The sequence below is a fragment of the Ovis aries genome, chromosome 11 (assembly GCF_016772045.2).
Source record: "Ovis aries strain OAR_USU_Benz2616 breed Rambouillet chromosome 11, ARS-UI_Ramb_v3.0, whole genome shotgun sequence".
NCBI classification, from domain to species: Eukaryota; Metazoa; Chordata; class Mammalia; order Artiodactyla; family Bovidae; genus Ovis; species Ovis aries.
In genome coordinates this window covers 50,971,533-50,990,947 of record NC_056064.1, presented here as the reverse complement: position 1 = coordinate 50,990,947, position 19,415 = coordinate 50,971,533, and the positions used below count along the sequence as shown (strand labels likewise).

Below are 19,415 nucleotides of genomic sequence, written 5' to 3'. Positions count from 1 at the left end.
GGTTAGTTAAGTTTTATTTCTTCCTTTGTATTTGTCTTTTCCCCCATTGTTTCACTGAAGTGGCTGGCGCTTCCAGGACAATGCTAAACAAAAGTGGTGAGTATGGACATTCCCGTCTTGTTCCCAATCTTGGAGGGAAATCACTCAGCCTTTTGACATTAAGTATGGTGTTGCAGAGTTGGACACGACTGAAGCAACTGTGTATGCACACAAGCACTCAGTCCATCCCCTTTACTGGGTGAAAGAAATTCTTATATTTCTAGTTTGCTGTTTTTTTTTTTAATCATGAATGTTGAAATTTATCTCATGCTTTTTTCTGTATAAAATAATGTGATTTGTTCTTTAGTGTGTTAATATAGTGAATTGTACTGATTTTCAGATGTTGGACCAGCCTTCCATTCCCAGGAAAAACTCCACTTATTGTGATGTATTATTACTTTCTGTATACTGCTGGATATGTTTTGCTAATAGTCTGTTGAGGACTTTTTTTAAAATCTATGTTCACGGAGATTGGTGTGCAGTTCTCCAAATCAAGTGCACATGGAACATTCACCAAGAGACTATATCCTGGGCCACTAAACAAACTTAAGTAAAAGCTTGAAATCTTTATAATAAAAGTCTTACATGTTCTCTTACAATATAAAGTACTAATAAAAAACGCATTTTATTTGATCCAGGGGTCAAGACTCCACATTTCCACTGCAGGAGGCATGGGTTTGATCTCTAGTTAGTCCAGGAGGTTTCACATTCTCCCTGGTACTGTAACCCCCAATAAAAGTCAGACAAAAAGGAAGTCTTATGGGAAATTAGAAAATATTTTGAACTGAATAAATACTAAAATGCTAACAGAGTTCATGGGATGTAGCTGAAAGTGTCTATAGAGGAAAATGTACAGCATTAAAAACGTTTCCATTAGGACTTCCCTGGTCGTACAGCGGGTAAGAATCTGCCTGCCAATGCAGGCAACATGGGCGTGATCCCTGATCTGGGAAGATTCCACATGCCACGGAGCAACTAATCCCACGAATCACAGCTACTGAGCCTGTGCTCTAGCACCCGCAAACTGCTGCTACTGCGCCCACAAGCTGCAACTGCTGAAGCCGGTGTGCCTAGAGCCTGTGCTCCACCATAGAAGAGGCCACCCCAATGAGAAGCCCGTGAACTGTGATGGAGAGAAGCTCCCACTCTCTGCCACTAGAGAAAGCCTGCACGCAGCAAGACCTACTGCAACCAAAAATAAAATAAAAAATTTTAAATGCTTATATTAAAAAAGAAAAAAGGTCTTAGATCAATAATCTAAACGTTCACCTTTAAAAAGCTAGAAAAAGAAAAAAATCCACAGCAGGAAGAATGAAATAGTAAAGAGCAGAAGTCAATAAAATAGGAAACATAAAATCAGTAAGAAATATAAAACCAAAAGTTAGTTCTTTGAAAAGGTCAATAATATCAATAAACTTCTAATCAGACTAGCCAAGAAAGGGGAAAAAACCATTAATATCAGAAATGAAAGGTGGGACACTATAGAAATTGGAAGAACAAAGAAAGTAGGCTGAAAAAACTCTACAGCCATATTCGCAACTGACCAATTCCTTGAAAGACACAAATTACTGAAACTCACAAGGAAATAGATAACCCAGATAGTCCTTAAATCTACTTAAGAAATTGAATTTTGTAGTCAGAAATTTTGCAATTAAGAAAATTACAGGACAAGATAGTTCCACTGGGGAGTCCTTCCAAACATTTAAGGAAGAATTGATACCTGTCCCTGCTTTCAGAAGGCTCTACCTGTGCCCCGTAGGGACTCAGCCCCTGTGCTGTTTTCTCTCCTCTCACACACACACACACACATAGAAAATGAAAAAGCGATCAGTGCAGCTTCCCGTGAACAGCAGTGTTTATGTGGGAAGTGTGACCCCAGGCCATCCCCAGTTCTCCCCAGAGCAACCACAGCCCTAGCTCTGAGGTGGCTGCGCAGTCTGCAGGCAGAGGTCACGGCAGGGGGAGCTGACACAGGCCACACGGACCTGATGCTGCCCTAACCCTACCCAGACCCCAATCCTGATGGACGAGAAGCCAGGAGGCTGCTTAGGACTCCCCTCTCCCCCAGAGGGATGGATCTGAGCTCAAAAACTAAGACCCAAGCAGTGGTTCCACATCAACCTTGTTTCTGAGGGCCAGGAAGGCAGGGGTTTCCCCAGGGGACCCCGAGGTCAGTGCTTGCAAGGCTCTGTGCCTGCCTGCCTGCTGCTACAGGAATTCAAGTCCAAATGGCCAGTCTCTGGCCAAGGAGACAGCAGGTGGGGCAGAGGAATGACTGAGGTGGCCCTGGGATCCTCCTCACAGGACTGTCACCTGGAAACAGCAGAAGCTTGGCTGGAAGCTGGGTCTGGGCTCAGCCTGCAGATGGGTTCTCTCCGTCTTCCCCTGGTGCCCTTTGTGTGCCCATAAGGACCCGAGGGACTCGGGCCAGTTCCAAGGGGTGTGTTGTCTCCAAGCTCAGTCACCAGGTCTCCTCTCCCATGAGCTCCCCTCCAGTGCCCTCTGGGCAAGCCACGTCATGCTGTCTGCCCCACTGCCCTCCCTTCGTCCCTCTGGCAGATGGGAGAAGCATCCCGCCAAAGCAGATGGCCATGAGGCAGGAGATCCGGCACCCTAGGGCCCACCAGCTGCCAGGCTTAGCTCGTGCTCAGCTCCTCTTTCTGGGCCTGCCTTGCCCTCCCTGCAAGTCCTGCAGGGTGCTCGGGGGCGCTGCTCTTGGGCCATCAAACCCAGGGGGCAGGCTGTAAGCGGGGGGTCCTGCCTCCCAGCAGAAAAACAGGGAACCCACCTTAGGCGCAAAGTTGGGGAGCAGCTCCCATGGGCACCTCATTACCACAGTGGTGGTCTGGCTCTGACTGGTGCATGGACTTCTAAAACATCCATGGGTTTTACTGGTGGCCATTCTCATCCCTGGGTGGGCCGTCCACTCTAAGCTTGCCTTGCTGCGCGGCTGTCCACACCCAAGGCCTCAGTGGGTGAGGGGAAGAGGCCAGGGGAGGGCGAGGCCAACCACACAAAGGGGAATTGCGGGCTGTGGGCATAGGGGACAGCACAAAGTCACAGGGTCCTGGGAGTCACGGGCTAGGGAGCACACAGACTGCATATGGCCCAGGCAGACAAGATCATGAGTTTAAGAATGCGAAAGCTGATGGCTCAGAGCCGCAAGGCTCTTTTGCTGCCAGCCTCTGTGACAACGTCCAGGGAGTCTGGTGGGCTGGGAGGGGCTCCTCTGCAGCAGTCCCGGCCCCCACCAGGCGGGGACAAGCCACCAGTTCCATGCCAGCAAATAAGGAGCTACAGCTATGGCTGGGGCCCAGGCTGATCTCTGGCCCTCCCTTTGGGGTGTCCATGCAGAGCGGGCCCTGCTCAGATGCAGCTCCCTGGTCTGTGGAACCTGCCAGCCTGGTCTCAGCCTCCCTGGCAGCCCCAGGGACTGGAAGGGGGCAGCTGTCCGGGGACACCGGGGGCACAGGACTGGGCTGCATCCCTGATGGGGGTGTGCTGCCCTTGGGCAAAAACAGAGCTGAACTCAGAGGCTGCAGGAAGGCTGGGCCTCCGGTGAAAGGCAGGGCGTCAGTCAACAGGTCTGATGGGCCCACATGGGCAGCTGCAGGGCCAGGCTCAGCTGGGGGCCTCCGGGCAGGGGGCCACTGTCGGCAGGAGGCTTCAAAGTGTCTCAGGATCTGAACAAGGGAAGAGGAGAACTGGTGAGGGCTCTTATATTCCTCCAGGAATCAGAGGACATGGTGCTCCCGGGCGCCCTCCTCAATGTCGCTGGCCAGAGCATGGGGCAGGACCACTGGCCGCTCACAACAATTCTGTTATCCCCCGGCAGCAGCACTGCTGCTCTCCACCAGCTGTCATACAGATGCTTTCCCCCACATCAAGCTGCCGTGTGGCCTGCCAGAGTGGAAGAGCGCCCCCTCCCGGTCAAGTGACACCAAGTCCCACCCAGGTGTCATCCCTGATAGCTGGCCTCCTGGGTCCTTCTCAGGTTTTAGGTGACTAAGCATCTGAATTTTCAGCCATACAGAAAACTGGAAGCTGAGGGAGGCCAACAGCGGGCCCTCAGAGAAGACTGCAGGTGGCCTCCCCACATTCATCAGTGGGAAGAGGACTCAGACAACCATTTCTGCTTTCCCAGGGTGGGGCATATGGGAGCAGAGCGTAGACCCAGGACACAGAGTACAGAAAGAGAGCCATCCAAACAGTCAAGGAGGGCTTCCCGCAGGAGGACGGCTTCCTGGAGGAGACAGCCACAAGGGAGAAGGCACTGCCCAAAGGGCTGATCTGCTGGGCAGAAGGTCAGGGAAACCAGGGCAAGGTTGGGGAAACCTGGGGGTCCCAAGTACGGGAAGAGGCCAGGCCACCAACTGCAGTTCTAAGGGGATGACTTGTGCCAGCTGCAGGAGCAGGAGGGGGCGTGTCTAGGGAAGGCAGCGGGGGATGGGGGGACGGTGTGGGACTGCAGGGGTGTCCTGCACCCTCTCCTCTGGGCCCTGGAGGCTGCCCACCTTTGTGGCCTTGTTGGTCACGGGTCCAGGGCTGCCCTCACTGAGCTCCTGCAGCCGAGGCCGGGTGAGGAGCAGGACTCGCTCCTGGGAGAGCAGGTCAGTGCACCCGAGGGAGGCGATGGCACCCAGGGCTCTCTGTGGGGTGGGTGGGCTTGATGTCAGCTGGTTCCCCCTCCAAGGGAGGTCTGTGTGACCGGCTCCCTCCCTCCCTCCTCTCGGCCCTCAGCAGACAATCGACTGGGCTGGGGGTCCTGTGCTCATTCTCCCCACTCCCCGTGTCTGGGCACACCCCCAGCCCCACCCACTCCCCTCCTCACCATCTGAACACGCTCACTGGTGGCAGCCAGGTGGCCGATGAGCAGCTCCAGCACAGCCTCACAGTTGAGGAGGCCACACCTGCAGGAAGGGGGCACCGTGCAACAGGGCTGGGACGTGGGGCAAGGGGTGTGTGTGCAGAGGCAGGGCGAGGGATGGGGGCGGGGTGCGGGGGTGAGGGGGCCTGGAACAGGCCAGGGCTCACTCTTTGACGAAGTGCTGCACCTCCTCTCGGCTCAGGAAGGTGTGCTGCCCCTGGGTCACAGTCTGGACCAGGCTCAGCTCCTGCTGGCAGTCACTCAGGGTCACAGCCTCAACCCTGCCAGGTGCACACGGGTCAGGACAAAGGGTGGGCTCCCTTACGCCAGGAGGGGTGAGCCCCCTCCAAGTCACCTCTTGCCCATCAGGGTAGGGAGGGAGGGGCGCCCTGGGGTGCTGGATCACCTTTCTGCCAGGTCATTAGGTGCCCGGCTGGCCCCCGAGGGGCTGTCGCTGCCCGACCGACTACCCGAGTCCGAGGCCTTGCCCAGATCATCGTTCTCCTGGGAAGAATCCTGAGAGCTGGGACTGCTGTCCAGCTCATCCCAGCCGCCTCCGGCCTGCCCAGGCTGGTGTCTCGCTGCTGGAAGAAACACCGACTGAGGGGCAGACCCTTGGGGGCCTCAGACTGGCCCCACGTCCGTCTCCCCAGGAGCCCTGGACAGGGAGACCCAGGGAAGAGCCTATGGGCTGGGTTCTGGGATGTGGACACGTAGCTACCTGGGTTCCAGCTCCGGGAAACACCACCTGAGAGGAAATGGGGCAGAACAGGGCACACCCTCACTCAGGGCCAGGGTGGGGGGCCCGCACAGGACACGCCTGCCCAGAAAGCAGCATCAGGCACCAGATGCCAGGGCAGTGGGGACAGCGCCCAGCACAGCAGCTCTCAAGTCCCGGCGAGCACAGACATCCTTCCTCCGAGCCAGGCAAATGGGGCAGCACTTCTGGGAGAGGCAGAGGTGGAGGCGGAGGGCGTGGGCAGCCGTCGCTCCCTCCTATATCACAGCGCACCGCTAGAACACACATGGCATGGAGCCTGGCCCCTGAGGAGGGCTTCCCTGTTGCCCCTGGGCCCTGATGGGCTGCAAAGCTGCTTGACGGCGCCGGATGAACACACGAGAGCTGGGGATGGCTCCTGTCCCAGCTCTAAGCTTCCATATCTGAGCAGCTGGGATCCTGGGCAGACCCCACCTCTCGTGGGGCCGTAATACCTGAGCTCCCACCCAGAGCAGACTGACAGAGAGCACTGGACGAGGGGATCGAGGCAGGGTTGCCCTATGTGCACCGCCGCAGAGGCCGCAGGGAGTCGAGTCTCGTGGGCTGGCTCTGCGAGCTTGTCACGTGCTGGCTCTGGGAGGTGTCGCGGGACCAGCAGGGTGGGGCTCCAGCCCCCTCCCCCCACCAGGAGTGAGCTGCTTTCTTCCTCCTCCCTCGTCTGCTCCCACCCAGCCCCAGCAGGTGACTGGAAGCCCAGGGCCCCGGGAGGGGGAAGCCAGCATCCCAAGGGAGGAGTCCAGCTCAATACCTCGGGCTCCTGGGCTGGCCGCAGGGAGAGAGCTCCCGGAGGCAGAGGTGCCGAGGCTGGTTGAAGGTGTCACGGCCGGCTGGTAGGCGTCACCCCGCGGAAGGGACCTCTGGCAGCTGGGGCTCTCAGGCCCAGGGCGCACGGCGCTGGCCACCACCTCTGCGGCTTTCTGGATGGTAGACAGGAAGGCTTCACCTGCAGAGCCTGCAGCAGAGAGAGGAGAGACGGCACAGCCCCCTCAGTCCCACCCTGTGTTCCCAGGATGAGGTGCCCACGGCTGCTGCTCACCCAGGACCCAAGAGGTTGGGACACAAGATGCAGTCACAGAGCAGAGGCCCTGTGGAGGAACAGGGCCCACCCAGAAGCTTCTGCGGTGAATTCACTTCAATGCATCCGGCCCCGTGGAGCTTGGATGAGTGGCAGCTCACAGCAAAGCTGTACCTCTCGCCCTCCTGGGTCCCCACCTCAGAGTAGGGGGCCACCTAAGGTGGTTGTTCTGAGAACCACAATCTCCCTGGCCACTTAAGGAGTGCTCACATCCTGTGCTAGGGGCTTTCCCACGGAGTGCCCCATGGAGAGTGATCTGGCAGTCACCCCCAGGTTAGGAACAGGTGGGCTCTAAGGCCGACCCACTTTAGGAATCACAAGGGCCAGGGAACTAGGAGCCATGGCTGGAGTGGTCAGCACATCAGCTGGACCCGGCCCAGAGCCCTCGAGAGGCTCACGTGGCCCTGGGGGGCTTCAGGCTCTCCTGGCAAGTAGGGCTGGCACGGTGCCAGCTCCAAGTCACCTCTGTCACAGACAGGACCACTGCCCTCTGCGCTCGGCTCCCTAAAGGAGCCCAGGGCCGATGGCCCAAGTGTGGGGTTGACTGTCAGCCTGGCTTTTCACCAGCCAGGTAAGGAGAGCCGACTGCACCTCCCCAGCAGCCCCGGGGTGGGACAGAAGTCAGTGAGGGGCACACAGGTCCCATCCGCCCCTCACCCTCAGCCTGGGCCCCAGTCCCGCAGCACTCACCTGTGTGACCCCGCTCCTTGCTGTAGCCGAAGCCCTGCAGGACGCTCTGGGGCCTGGACTGGGAGCCCATGCCTGCGGGGAGGCGCATGTCAGCAGCAGTGGGGACCCGACCCTCAACCCTGGACGTTTGTGGGAGGAGAGGCTTCGGGCCCGCCCAGAGTAACCCGGTGACAGGGCTGGGCATACTTGCATACCTGCTGGGGGCAGGGTCCTGGGAGGCTGGGAGGGAGGTGGAGGTGACAAGGCGTCGGAGTACAAGGCAGCCCCCAAGTCCTAGACGAGGCAAAGGGCGCTCAGCACCGCAAGCCCACGGTTCCCCCACCCCTCCTTCTCCCCTGAGGGCCACTCAGGGGCTCTGTCCTGCAGAGAGTGGAGCCAGGGCCCTGGGCAGGGAGAGCAGGGAGTGACCTGGGTCCTAGGCTCACCTGGGCGGCCGCCCGCACCTTCTGGTACAGGCTGTTCCCGTGGAGAGGATCCGGGGGCCCCGCGAAAACTGCGCGACAGATGGGAGGAGAGTTGAGCTGGGCAACGCCAACCACCAAGCCTCAAAGCCCACACCCAACGCAGGCGGTGAGCCCTGGCCTTGCCTGGCCCCCCCGAAGCCCCCAGCTCAACCCCCTCAACCAAGTGCCTCGGTGCTTCCTAAAGCACAGATGCACCGCCATCCCCAGGCCTGGGGTGGCTGTGCCCTCACAGCCCCTCGGCGTCCCCTGGCCCACACCCCCAGCCGTGAGGCTGCAACTCAACCTCCAGAACACCAGGGCCTCACCCGACCCTCTGCAACAGCAGCCTCGCTGCCTCCCCCTCAACACCATCTCCACCCAGAGGCGACCGGAGGAGGCCCTCAATGCGGGGGTGGAACCCAGGTCTCCCACACTGCAGGCGGATTCTTTACCAGCTGAGCCACCAGGGAAGCCCAAGAATACTGGAATGGGTAGCCTACCCTTCTCCAGCGGATCTTCCCGACCTAGGAATCGAACCAGGGTCTCCTGCATTGCAGGTGGATTCTTTACCAATTGAGCTATCAGGGAAGCCCGAGGAGGCTCTAGTCCAGCTCTTCAGAGCTTCCAAAGGCCTGACCATAATGCAGGTTCCTTATCACAGCCTGACAGGGCTCCTGCTCATAGAGCTCCAGCTGTGGCCCATCAGATAAGCTTGTGTGCACCAAGTCCCTTCAGTCGGGTCTGACTGTGACCCCATGGACTACAGCCCAGCAGGCTCCTCTGTCCGTGGAAGAATATTGGAGTGGGTTGCCATGCCCTCCTCCAGGAGATCTTCCCAACCCAGGGATCAAACCCGTCTCCAGCGTTTCCTGAATTGGCAGGCAGGCTCTTCACCACCAGCACCACCTGGGAAGCTTGCGTGCGTACACGCATGTCCGACTCTCTGCAACACTATGGACCACGGCCTGCCAGGCTCCTCTGTTCATGGGATTCTCCAGGCAAGAAACTGGGTGGGTTGCCATTTCCTTCTCCAACCTGGGAAGCTTATGTCTCATTAAACCTCGCTGGCTTCTCCTGCCTTAGGGTGCTGAGACCAGCCAGGGCAGGGTACCTCCCCGCCGCCCTGCCACAGCTCCCACCCTCCCTGTGGGAGTCACAGGGACCCCCCCCCCGCCAGGCCCCCAAAGTTGGGCCAACCTTTGTGTGCCCCCCACCCCCGCCTCCAGGATTAGCTCCTCTCACAGCCCCATCTATCTGGGTACTCGTCCTCTGGGGACAGTGCTCAGAGCTTGAGAGACGGTGGTGCTAATAGAGAACCACAGTCAGCTGCCCCCCTCTGCTTCCTCTGCCCTCTTCGGAGACCAGGACAGAGGCGAGGCCCAGCGCTGGCCACAGCTGTGTGAGCCAAGCAGCGGGACAGGCCCGTTCTGACCCTTCGGCTGGTGAGAATGAACCAGCCATGCTGCTTCAGTGCACAAACTCCAGGGAGCTGGGCTGTGACGAGTGCGCCCCCAGCCCCCTGGGCGCCTCTAGGAATCTGCCAAGTAATGGTCTGCGCCCCCTCCAAGGCCACTCACTGTCTCCAAGGCGCCTGCATGGACCCCAGGGCCCACAGGCAGCCCAGCCCCAGCCTGGCCTCAGTGCGCCTGAAGCAAAGGGAAGACAGTGGATTGGGGGTGCAGCGGCAGGGCACACTAAAGAGTCTCCAACAAGCAAGTGGTGCCCGGAGGACTCAATCTCTCCGTGGCACTGCCCTCTCGGGGACAGCTTGGCGGGGTGGGTTCTGGCCTGAAGGCCATGGCCTTCCTATTCAGTTCTCCCCACCCAAGGAGAAGACCTCAGGCCACGACCCTCCACCAGTTCCTATTAACAAGAGACTCATGAACACCTCTGGCCTGGGGGCAGGTGAGGGACGGGGCTCTACCCCAGACCCACCTGTCACCTGGATCCCCACAGGCCAGGGCCCCACTTTTCACTATAGCCTCATTAGTCCTGTCCCCCACCCTCCCAGCCCTTCTGAGAATGGAGGGCTTCCTAGGGTCCGGAGGAGCAGCTCTGGGGAGAAGAGGGAACCTAAGGCGGCAGGGACAGACAGGAAAGGTCCAGGCCGCAAAGGCCCAGCAGAGCTCACGGACAGACACCAGCCATTCCACGCAATGTGCTGGCCTGGCCTGGTGGGGAGGAGGGGAGGAGCTGACACAGAGGGAAGGGAAGGGAGGAAGTGGCAGTGAAGGACAGTGTGGACGGAGCACGGGTATGAGACAGGGAGGCAGGGGCTCGGGTTAAGGGTTCTGGCCGAGACCTGCCCTGGCCACCTTCCTCCCACGCCTCCTGTAGGCAGTGCTGGCCCATACCTGCGGCTTCCTGGATGAAGGCAGGGTTGCGCTTCAGGATGAGCAGAAAGGAAGAGGAGCCATGACCACACAGGTGCAGCAGGATCTTCAGCACCTGGGGCAGCAGGGATGGGGGGGTGGGCAGAGCTGGGTCCACAGAAGGGTGCCCCACCCGACACAGCCCCCCATGCCCCCAGCTCATCCCTCCCCTCCAGCCTCACCACCAGGGGCAGGACAGGGCCCTGACTTAACCCCCGGGCAGGCATCTGGAGCCACTCGGACTCACCTTGAGCTTCACGCGGCCAGAGCCGCTGTGCAGACGGTTCAGCAGGTACTCCAGGAGACACTGGCTGCTGCCCAGGGATTCGTGGGAGATCTCTGGGAGGCACTCAGTTAGGGAAGGGGAGAGCTAACCCTGGGCCACACAATGCCCTGGCCAGGGAGAGAAGCTGGGCCTTCCTGCCATCGAACTCCTCAGTGTGGCCCCCTCTACCACAGGCACCCACCCCAGGCACCCACCCCAGGCACCCACCCCAGGCCCTGGTTTCAGGAACACCCGGCTTCCAGGGCCTCCTAAGCCTCAAGTCATCAGTAAGGTGACTTTCAGAGCCCACACACCTAGCTGCTATGGGAAAGGAGCCAGGGCCCCCTTGGGATAGGAGAAGCCCGGGACCTTGGGAGATGGGGTAGGAGAGGCTACAGGGGCCCCAGAGGTATCCACAAGGAAGGATACTGGCAATCTCCTCAAACAGGTAGCCCGGACACGGGACATCATCATCCGACGTTCCCTTCAGGAGAATCGGGAGCTGAAAGGGAGCGAGAGCCCAGCCCACAGTGAGTGGCCACAGGAGCCCTCATTCTTGGGGATCCCAGTTTCAAAAGCTTATAGTTGGCGTGACACAGGGTCAGGGGACCCAAAGAGAAGAGCAACGGTCCCACTGGCCACAGGGAGCCTGCAGAAGCCTCCCTTCTGGAGGCGGGGATGAACGCCTGGGAAGAGGAAATGGGTGGTGGTCTCCATGGTGACAGGCCCTAAAGGTCACGATTCAGCAGGGCCCCCCAGGCCCTTACACCTACAGCCACACAACTTAAAAGTGCCTTTAGTATACCAACTTACAGACTGGCAAAAAAAAAAATACTCCTCAGGTGAACCCCTGTGACACAATCATTCACCCTGACAGACCTACAGCGCCACTTTCAGGAAGGGATCCCACAGAAACAACTCAAAACAAGAACAACCGACTCAGCTGTGTGTCTCACGCTTATGTGTCAGCACAAAGGTGTTTACACTGAGTTGACTCAGCACAAAGATGTACAATTTCTAGGGATAAAAACCAGAAACACCCATTCCACCTCATGGCACATCTGGAGGATATGAGCCTAGTGTAGACAGGACAAGAAACCTCAGGTGCAGTTTCTGAGGTGCTGGCCACAGACACAGTTGGCCTGAATGTTGCAAGAGGCTGTTCACGCTATTTGTCCACCAAGACCCAGAGGGAAGCTGGAAAGGTCTGCAGGACCATAGCATGTTCGGCACATAGCGAAACCTCTGCTCAAAGAGAACTGACCTGTCTTTCAGCAGCATGAGGGTGAACCCGTCACCCCCCTCACCCCTGCCGCCTGCCTGTGGAAGCTCACAGTGCCAGAATTCACTGTTCATTCTGGCCTATTTCTGGTGACAGACTCCAGACCTTTTCTTGACCCTGGACTTTTGGACTGGTTCAGGCTCACTTCAGGAGCATTTTCTACAATTGGGAACCCAGACCTCCTACAACTTAGGAGAGTCTTTCTCAAGGACCTGAAGGCCACTCCTTGAAATGTAACCACCAGGAGGGACAGGGTCTGTCCCCCAGTTCCTACCGCACGATGGGATCTTAGCTTCTGTAACCACCAGTTATCAGCACAGCAGCCGTATCCCACCGAAACCGCCCAAACGCCTGCCATTTTTCACTTGAACTCCACCCTTCTGTCCTGTCCTGAAAACGCCCAGTCCTCTCCGCACAATTTGAACTGGAATTCAGGGCTTCCCCCACTGCCTGGACCACTTAATAAAAGGTTTTCTGCCGCTCTTCGAATCAGCGTCTGGTTATCTCGGCCAGAGTTCGGGGGATCACTGTTTCTTTTTCTGTAAAGCTACTTTAAGCTGGGTAAGAAAACAGAAAAACTTGGGATTTTGTTCAAGGGGGTCACTCTTCCCCGTGGACCTGACACAGGGATGGCCTGACTTGCCGCCCCCCAAGGCTGTGGGGTCCCCCAGCCTCGGGAGGGGCCGAAGGGTAGGATTTGAGATGAGGAGTGTTCTAGGATGTTGAAGCGGCCGGAAAACAGGGAAAGAGGCGAGAGGAGAGGTGGGAGGGGACGGAGGGGGACGAAGGGGACGCCAAGCCTGCCAGCATCCGGAGGGCACGGGGCGCGGGGATCCCGCGGGGGCAGTGCGCAGCCAGGGAGGCGGTCGGCCTGGGCTGGGGGTGAGGCCAGGAGGCGGCGCGTGGTGGGACCAGGGCCGCCAGCACTCACTCACCCGGTGCAGAAAGCTCAGGCGGTCCCGCAGCGGCGGCGTGGCCGCCATGGTGCCGGCCACCTTCCGGCCCCGCCCCGCTTCCGCCAGGCCCGGGCCCCCGCCAATCAGTGCGTGAGCCTGACCCCGCGGGCCAATTACCCGAGTGAGGAGGGCCTTGCGGCCGACTTCGGGAAACAGTTTGCGCGTGAACCAATACAAAGTCCAAGGACAGCGACCGACAACGAGCCAACTGCAGGGCTCTGGGAGACTGAGAGCGGTTCCGGAGAGGCTAAGGCGAGGGCTAAGCCTGACCAAGTGACAAAGCGCAAGAAAGATTGTGGGCGGAAGTGCCTGCCGGTTAAGCTGTTGGGCGCCGGAAGAGGCCGGACCTAAGATGGCGGCGCCCACAGGTGCCGGGAGGAGCCGCTCATGTCGGGGAACGGAGCTGTGTGGGGTCGCGTGCGAAGCCGCCTCCGCGCCTTTCCCGAGTGTCTAGCTGCCTGTGGGGCCGAGGTGCGGAGTCGTCAGGCGGGGCAGGAAGGGCCGCGCGAGGCGGGGTGCAGGTTGGCGGGGGGCGGCTAGTGGTGACCCGGGAGCGGCGGCGGCGGGGTCCGCCCGGGTAATGAGCGGGCGCGGGGACCGTGGCGACCCTCGCCCATCTCCGTCCGCCCCCAGGCCGCGGCCTACGGCAGGTGCGTGCAGGCGTCCACGGCCCCGGGCGGCTGCTTGAAGAAGGATCTGTGCGCGCAGGAGTTCGAGGCTTTGCGGAGCTGCTTCGCTGCTGCGGTAAGTGAACGCCAGCCTCGCCCGGGGGTGGGACCCTAGGGGGCGGGGACCCACGTTACCTGTTTGGGAAACGGGCTTCCTTTTCTTCTGGGTTCGATGTTGGGCTCCAACAGGTGCTTCACGGGGGCACAGCCCCACACCAGCCGGCGCGACCCCCGCCGCCACGGAGGCTGCCTGTAATGAGGCTAGCACAAGGTTTTGAGCTGGTGCCCAAGATGTCAAGGTCCTGGGTTCCCTCGACTCGGTGGGTCTGGGGTGGGCCACGATGCCCACAGTCAGTTCTGTTCACCAGAGCTGCTTGTGCTGAGTACTGGACCTGGCAGGGGACAGTTGGGTCAGCTCACTAGAATTTAGGGAATCCAAGGAATCTCTATGATCCAGGATGGAGAATGCATGGGCCATACTTCATTTCCCAGAGGGCTCAAAGAACCCCTTGCACCTTCCTAGCAATCATTGTGGCTGGGATATGCGGCTCGCCCTTGTCACCAATCTCCAATATGACATGTTTCATCCAAGATGCACGTGTCGCTTGGACTTGCTTCCTGGCTCTTGGCAGCTTCCTTGCTTTACTCAGAGCACTCCCTCCGGGAAGTACAAACCTTCATCCTGTGGTCAGTGGTTGGAAGGATTCACATGTAAAATAAAGATCACACACTCCTGGCCAAACCAGGCTTTTCCCTACCGCCTGTGGTTATTAGTCAGGATCACAGGTATCCTGTGAATCCTCTCTGGAAGGAATCCTCTCTGATTCCTTACGCTTCTTTGCCCCTGTCATGTTGTCTTGCCCCCGGGAGCGTGTGGCTGCCTCTCCTGCTGTTTTCCATTGAGGGCAACCTAACCACAGGCCCCAGGCACTGGAAGTTCAGAACAGGGAACCTGGGGGTTTCTCATTTAAAGACACAAGCCATTTTGTCTACTCTGCCTGCACCCTGAGGCTCTGTGGGGGTGCATGAGGAGGCAGGAGGGGAGCCTGTGTTTCAGCATCTCTGGCTTAGAGATTCCTTTATAGAAGGGGGAGGACTAAACGGGACTCGTTGGTGGCACAATGCCTGGCAGGGTGGGAGAGGCCACAGAGCAGGTTGAGCCCAGCCCCAGGCTCCCCAGTGCCCCAACCAGCCTGGCCCCATGCTGCACACTCGTGGCCAAGCTCTTTGTCATTTGTTTGCCAGGAGGTGGCTTCTGGGATGGTAGTTTTCTTAACTTTGAAACCATGTCTAACTTGTCTAACCATGTCTAACTAAAGCAACCCATTCAGACACAGCCCTTTGTCTTCCAGGCCAAGAAGACCCTGACAGGAGGCCGTTAGGAAGGACTACAAGCTCCAACGCACGTCCCTGGGTGCCTGGCACTGATGGCCTCAAGGGGCAAGCGTCTAAAACCTTAAAAGCTCTTGGGGCTAAAAGGACTGGAAACACATTAGGCATGCATGAGCAGGAGAATGGGTTTTCCAGCCTTGCACACCTAAGGATTTGGGGAGAATAAGATACAGTGAACCCACAATAAAGATCAGATCAGACACTGTAAGATTTGTTTTGTCATCTGCGGAATGAGTGCATGGGCTGTGAACAAGCTGCCTTGCGAGTTTCGTTCTTTAAAGAGTTCTCACCAAGGCACGTCATCTGAGTGGCGAAGCATCCAGAAGTAACTACCAGGTCACAGCACAGACCAAAGAAAGAACAGTGACACCGTGAGGGAAAAGTCCGAGCTGTAGGAACCTGGTACTGATGGGGTTTTTTCTGACTTAGAAAAAAAAAGGTGGGGGTTGCTCTTCAGACAAAAGGGTGAAGAACCCAGGGAAGGTCTGGTTTTAGGAACCCAGTGCCTGTGAGACTTGCTCCATGGGGTTGCCCCACCCTCCCTTCCGCAGCCTCTGGAGTCTGAGCCCAGGTCCATCCTGGCCAGGCTCCTGCTCACTCTGGTCCCACCCCTCATCCTGATTCGGTAAGGCCGCAGCAGCACACGTGCTGGAGCTCCAGGGAGACCCAGTGGGACCCAGGAAGATTTCAGCATCCTGAGTGCTGCCTGCTGGGCGTGTCATCCCAGAGCCTCCTTCCCCAGGGTATGGAGGTCACATTGTCCTCTGGCTCCACCGAGGCCCTGCTGTCCCAGAGCACCTGTGCCCTGAGGCCTGGAGCTGTTCCCTCTTATAAAGGCTCCTCCACTTCCTCCACAAAGTGCTGAAACCCCTTATTTCCGAGCTATCATCCCAGTGAAACGCAGTTCCCAGGGCAGCCTTGTGGGGGAGCCATACGCCGCTCAAGGGCTTTAGAACTGTTCAAAGACTGGCTGGCTGAGCAGTCATGTTTCACAGTCACCACTGGAATTCAGGACCAGACATCACTGACGTGACCCCCATCCCGGCCAGGGGTGATGGCCCCTCAGATTGGCTGAGGGCAGGAGGGAGGAGTGGGCCAGGAAAACAGACTTGCTGAGAATGCTGCCCCCTTCCCTGTCTGCCGAGACAGTGTGCGCACCCAGCAGGTGCCTCCTGCCTGAGGATGGCCTCTTTCTGACCCTCTGTGCTCTCTGCACTTTGGCAGCCTGCTGGCTAGAGCTTTTGGCATCTCTGCTGTGCACAGGCACTCTGGTCGCTTCCAGAACTGTCCCACCCAGTGCTCTCCTAACATCCTTTCAGATTCCAGTTCACGGAGGCAGATGAGGCCACAAGCCACATCTCAGGTCCAGGGCTGCAGACGTGATCCATTGGCTGGGCCAGGCCACTTACCACACACTGAAGTCAGCTCACGGACCTCCCTGGCTCCCCTCCCCAAACTCAACCTGTCTTCAAAACTGTGTTTATGGGAGGGAGTTCAACCGAGTTGTGTCAGGATGCAGGAAAAATGGTTCCTTCTGCTTCTTCAGCTGTTTCACCAGGAGGCAGTCACCCTGTTTGGCGCCACCTGTCTTGGCCTCGGACTCAGGGCTCAGCTGCACCACGGGAGGCCATACCCAGCCTCGACCTTGGCCTCTTCCCACCCCGGGCTGGGCTTGGGGGCCCCATTCCAGAACGGGAGTACAGACAGGGCCCTGTCCCAGTCACCTCGGCTGTCCAGGCCTTGTGTCTGCCAAGGGTATCGGCCAGCACAGAGGGTCACTCCTGGCGGCCCAGTGTGCTGCACTGGCCACGTCTACCAGCCAAGGGGCCCAGCTGGAGGGATGGCCTGTGGTCAGAAAGCGAGGCACTGTCTCCCGGCCCCTCATGGCTCCCTGCAGTACTGGTCATGGTGACCCCACCCAGAGGTCTGCCCAGAGCTTTACCGGAGGAGAGGACTGGGGAGGGGAGTGGAGCGGAGAACCCAGAGAAGACAAGCACTAACTGGGACAGAGGACCCTGAGCGCCCGGAGGTGCGGGAATGGCAGGCGATGGCAGAGGCTGAACTGCCGCTCTCAGACGGCTGTGGCCCCTGCTCTGAGGAGGAAGCTATCTTTGCAGAAATCCAGAGGCTAGAATGCTGGGTCAAGATGAGAGATTCAGGTAGAGAGGGCTGGACACGCAATCCCACCCCAAAACAACAAACGGTATTCCAACCTGAGGGAAACTTCCAGCCGGTACAGTTTGCTTGGAATTATTTTTAGTTAAGAATGGAGGGACCCGGATGCTTTTTACTGAGCTCCCCTCTGTGTGAGCAGTGCCCAGGGTTCATGGGGAATCAGCTTGGCTTCCAGAGGATTCCACTCCTTTTATTATTCATTTTGAGGCTTCAAGATGACATAGAAATCACAGTAAACAATAAAACCATTTCAAAAGGCACAGGGGAGAGGTGAGCGGAGACCAAGGCTGGAGCTGTCACGTGGCCTGGGCAGCCCTGGCTAGCGGTCAGTGACTGGCTCCCCACCATGGACCCCTTGGGGCAGGGTCTGGAGCGGCCCCCACCCCCAGCAGGGAACGAGGCACACAGCCCAAAGCACAAAGCAGGTGAAGGCCCCAGGCTCTTGAGGGCACAGCCAAGCATGTCAGGCCACCTGCTGACCAGCCCAGGTTGGGGATGACCACTGGCCTCTCTGCCCCTTGAAACAAAGTACAACAAAAAACACCACAAAAACCCTCCCAACAGATGAGTCCCAAGGGTGCAAACCCAGAGGAGACACTGCCCTGGAAGAAGTGAGAAGCGGTGAGAAGTGAGGTCGTGCACCCCTCCCCACTGGGCCTGGAACCCGGGTTTCATGGTCAGGGCCTCGGTCTGTGGCGTGGGAGCCTTTGGGTGATTCACCATGGCACCAACCAGACAGCAGTGGTCTGTTTTACTTTTTAAATCTCACAGCCACTCGATTGGCAGACCGAAGTATGCAGAGCAGAGCGCCAGGGCGGAAGCAGCTGGACCCACAGGCCTGTCCAGCCTCTCAGATGACGCAGCATTTGCTGTGAGACGGGGTGAAGCCAGAAGCATTTTCAGGCTCTGTACTGACAGTCACAGAGCACATCAATAAGGAATTAAAGTTCGGGATAACGCTGCCTCTCATGGCAGCCAGGTGGCCAGGGCTGCAGTCAGCACTCAGAGCCCCAACATCTCCACCTGAACCCCAGTGGCTCCCACGGCCACACAGGAGGTGGCAGGTCGTGTTTCCTGGTCTCAGGGAGTGGCTGTTTTTCCTCCTCAAGGCTGCAGGAAGGGAGCTGAATCATGAAAGAGTCAGCCTGGAAGTGGCCGCAGCTGCAGAGCCGTCACTCCACCCTGGGCCTGACTTCTGGGGCTTGGCACCCACCGTGGTCCAGGTTCACCAGCTGACCGGAGCGCCCTGGCCTTAGTGGGGCTCAGGGCTCCTCCAGGGCCCCAGGCAGCTGTTTGATCTGGCGGCCTGGGACCACCCTCAGGGCGCCCCCAGCGGCCTGGTGCAGCTGGGTCTCCAGGGCGCTACGGAGGTCATTGACCTGCACATCGGGCAGTGAATTGAAGCTGATGATGACCCCGTCCTTCGGGGCCGGCCCTGCCTCTGCCAGAGGAGCTATGTCCCGCCGTCTCCTCCGAAGGTCGGAGCCGGCCTGGACTTTCAAGTCCCGGTTGGGTTTGGCGTTGTCCAGCTTCTGATCTCCAGGTATGGCGGGTTTGGGCCCAAGCTCAGGGTCTGGCCTCTGCTCGGGCTCCTGGCCGGCGGTGCCCTCCCGGGGAGCAGGCACGTGCTCCCTGCCGGGGGCCTCCTTCCTCATCTCCGCATGACCACCCTGCCAGCCGCCCTGTCCTCCAGCAGGGTCGGCCCGGTGTTCTGGCTGATGTAACACAACCTGGGCCTGGGGGGCTGCTAGCCCCAACCTGCCTCCAGGTGCCCGGTCTTGGCTCGCTTGCTGGGACTTTACCTGAGGGGCCCCAACCGCTGCCCCCACCCCCGGCACATCTGCCTCCTGAGTGTCCGCACCAGCAGCTGCTGCCTCCTTCCCGGGTTTCTTCTTCTCATGGGTGCCTCCACCAAAAACATCCCGACTCTGCCCGGGGACATCCCCAGCTCCATGCTGCTCTGGGCTCCCGGGCACCCTGGCAGCCTCCAGCACAGGGAGCCGCTCTTGCACGCCAGCGCCCTCAGCCTCAGGCGCAGCGCCCTGCCGGCCTTCCCTTGGCTCAGCCGGAGCTGCCCAGGGCTGCGGGTCAGCACCGCCGGGAGGTGCAGCTGGGGCTTTGCCCGCTGCCCCATCAGGTTCCTCCACGGAGCGCTGGCTATGCCCCTGTGGAGGAGCGGGGGGACGCCCAGGAGCGCCGGGCAGGACTTCCACAGGCTGCGGCGGGGGACGCTCTGCCATCCCTGCGTCGTGGACCTCCTGCTCCTTACCTCTGGGTGCGGCCACCCCCAACTCAGGCTGTGCGTCCACTGCAAATGAAGTCAGGCACCTGTTTAGCTACAGAGATGAGCAGAAGCTACCGACGCAGCGACTAAGTGAAGCCAGCTTGCCAGCAATCAAGGAATACAAACACC

General features: G+C 59.0%; 3 protein-coding genes across 14 annotated transcripts in view; 1 reads left to right on the top strand and 2 right to left on the bottom strand.

Annotated features, from left to right (window-relative positions):
• Positions 1-1,876: 1,876 nt before the first annotated feature.
• TEPSIN (TEPSIN adaptor related protein complex 4 accessory protein) lies at positions 1,877-12,822 on the bottom strand. 5 transcript variants are annotated; one of them, XM_027974259.2, is made up of 14 exons: positions 12,747-12,822; positions 10,959-11,031; positions 10,512-10,603; positions 10,247-10,340; positions 7,875-7,942; positions 7,644-7,722; positions 7,450-7,521; positions 6,433-6,636; positions 5,628-5,654; positions 5,313-5,490; positions 5,074-5,187; positions 4,871-4,949; positions 4,554-4,688; positions 1,877-3,722 (listed from the first exon to the last, which is right to left on the bottom strand). In XM_027974259.2, exons 1-14 carry the CDS (start codon positions 12,792-12,794, stop codon positions 3,162-3,164), a joined length of 1,824 nt encoding a protein of 607 aa, XP_027830060.2. In that variant the 5' UTR covers positions 12,795-12,822; the 3' UTR covers positions 1,877-3,161. The 5 variants fall into 5 exon arrangements, with proteins under 5 accessions (XP_027830060.2, XP_027830061.2, XP_060250945.1 ...); XM_027974260.2 differs by having other exon boundaries at positions 5,313-5,487; XM_060394962.1 differs by lacking the exon at positions 4,554-4,688.
• A 294-nt stretch (positions 12,823-13,116) lies between these two features.
• On the top strand, positions 13,117-15,035 carry NDUFAF8 (NADH:ubiquinone oxidoreductase complex assembly factor 8). Of its 2 annotated transcripts, XM_042256761.1 has the most exons (4): positions 13,117-13,238; positions 13,401-13,511; positions 13,625-13,755; positions 14,788-15,035. In XM_042256761.1, the coding sequence occupies exons 1-4, from the start codon at positions 13,155-13,157 to the stop codon at positions 14,801-14,803; spliced, it is 342 nt and encodes a 113-aa protein (XP_042112695.1). In that variant the 5' UTR covers positions 13,117-13,154; the 3' UTR covers positions 14,804-15,035. The 2 variants fall into 2 exon arrangements, with proteins under 2 accessions (XP_042112695.1, XP_004013129.1); XM_004013080.5 differs by lacking the exon at positions 13,625-13,755.
• Positions 15,036-17,176: 2,141 nt separating this feature from the next.
• The window catches only part of SLC38A10 (solute carrier family 38 member 10), a 40,384-nt gene continuing 38,145 nt past the window's right edge, over positions 17,177-19,415 (bottom strand). For all 7 annotated transcript variants that reach the window (XM_060394959.1, XM_060394960.1, XM_042256755.1 and 4 more), the window contains one exon: positions 17,177-19,310. In XM_060394959.1, the coding sequence (XP_060250942.1) occupies positions 18,265-19,310 (1,046 nt within the window). In that variant the 3' untranslated portion in view covers positions 17,177-18,264. The remainder of the gene's footprint in view (positions 19,311-19,415) is intronic.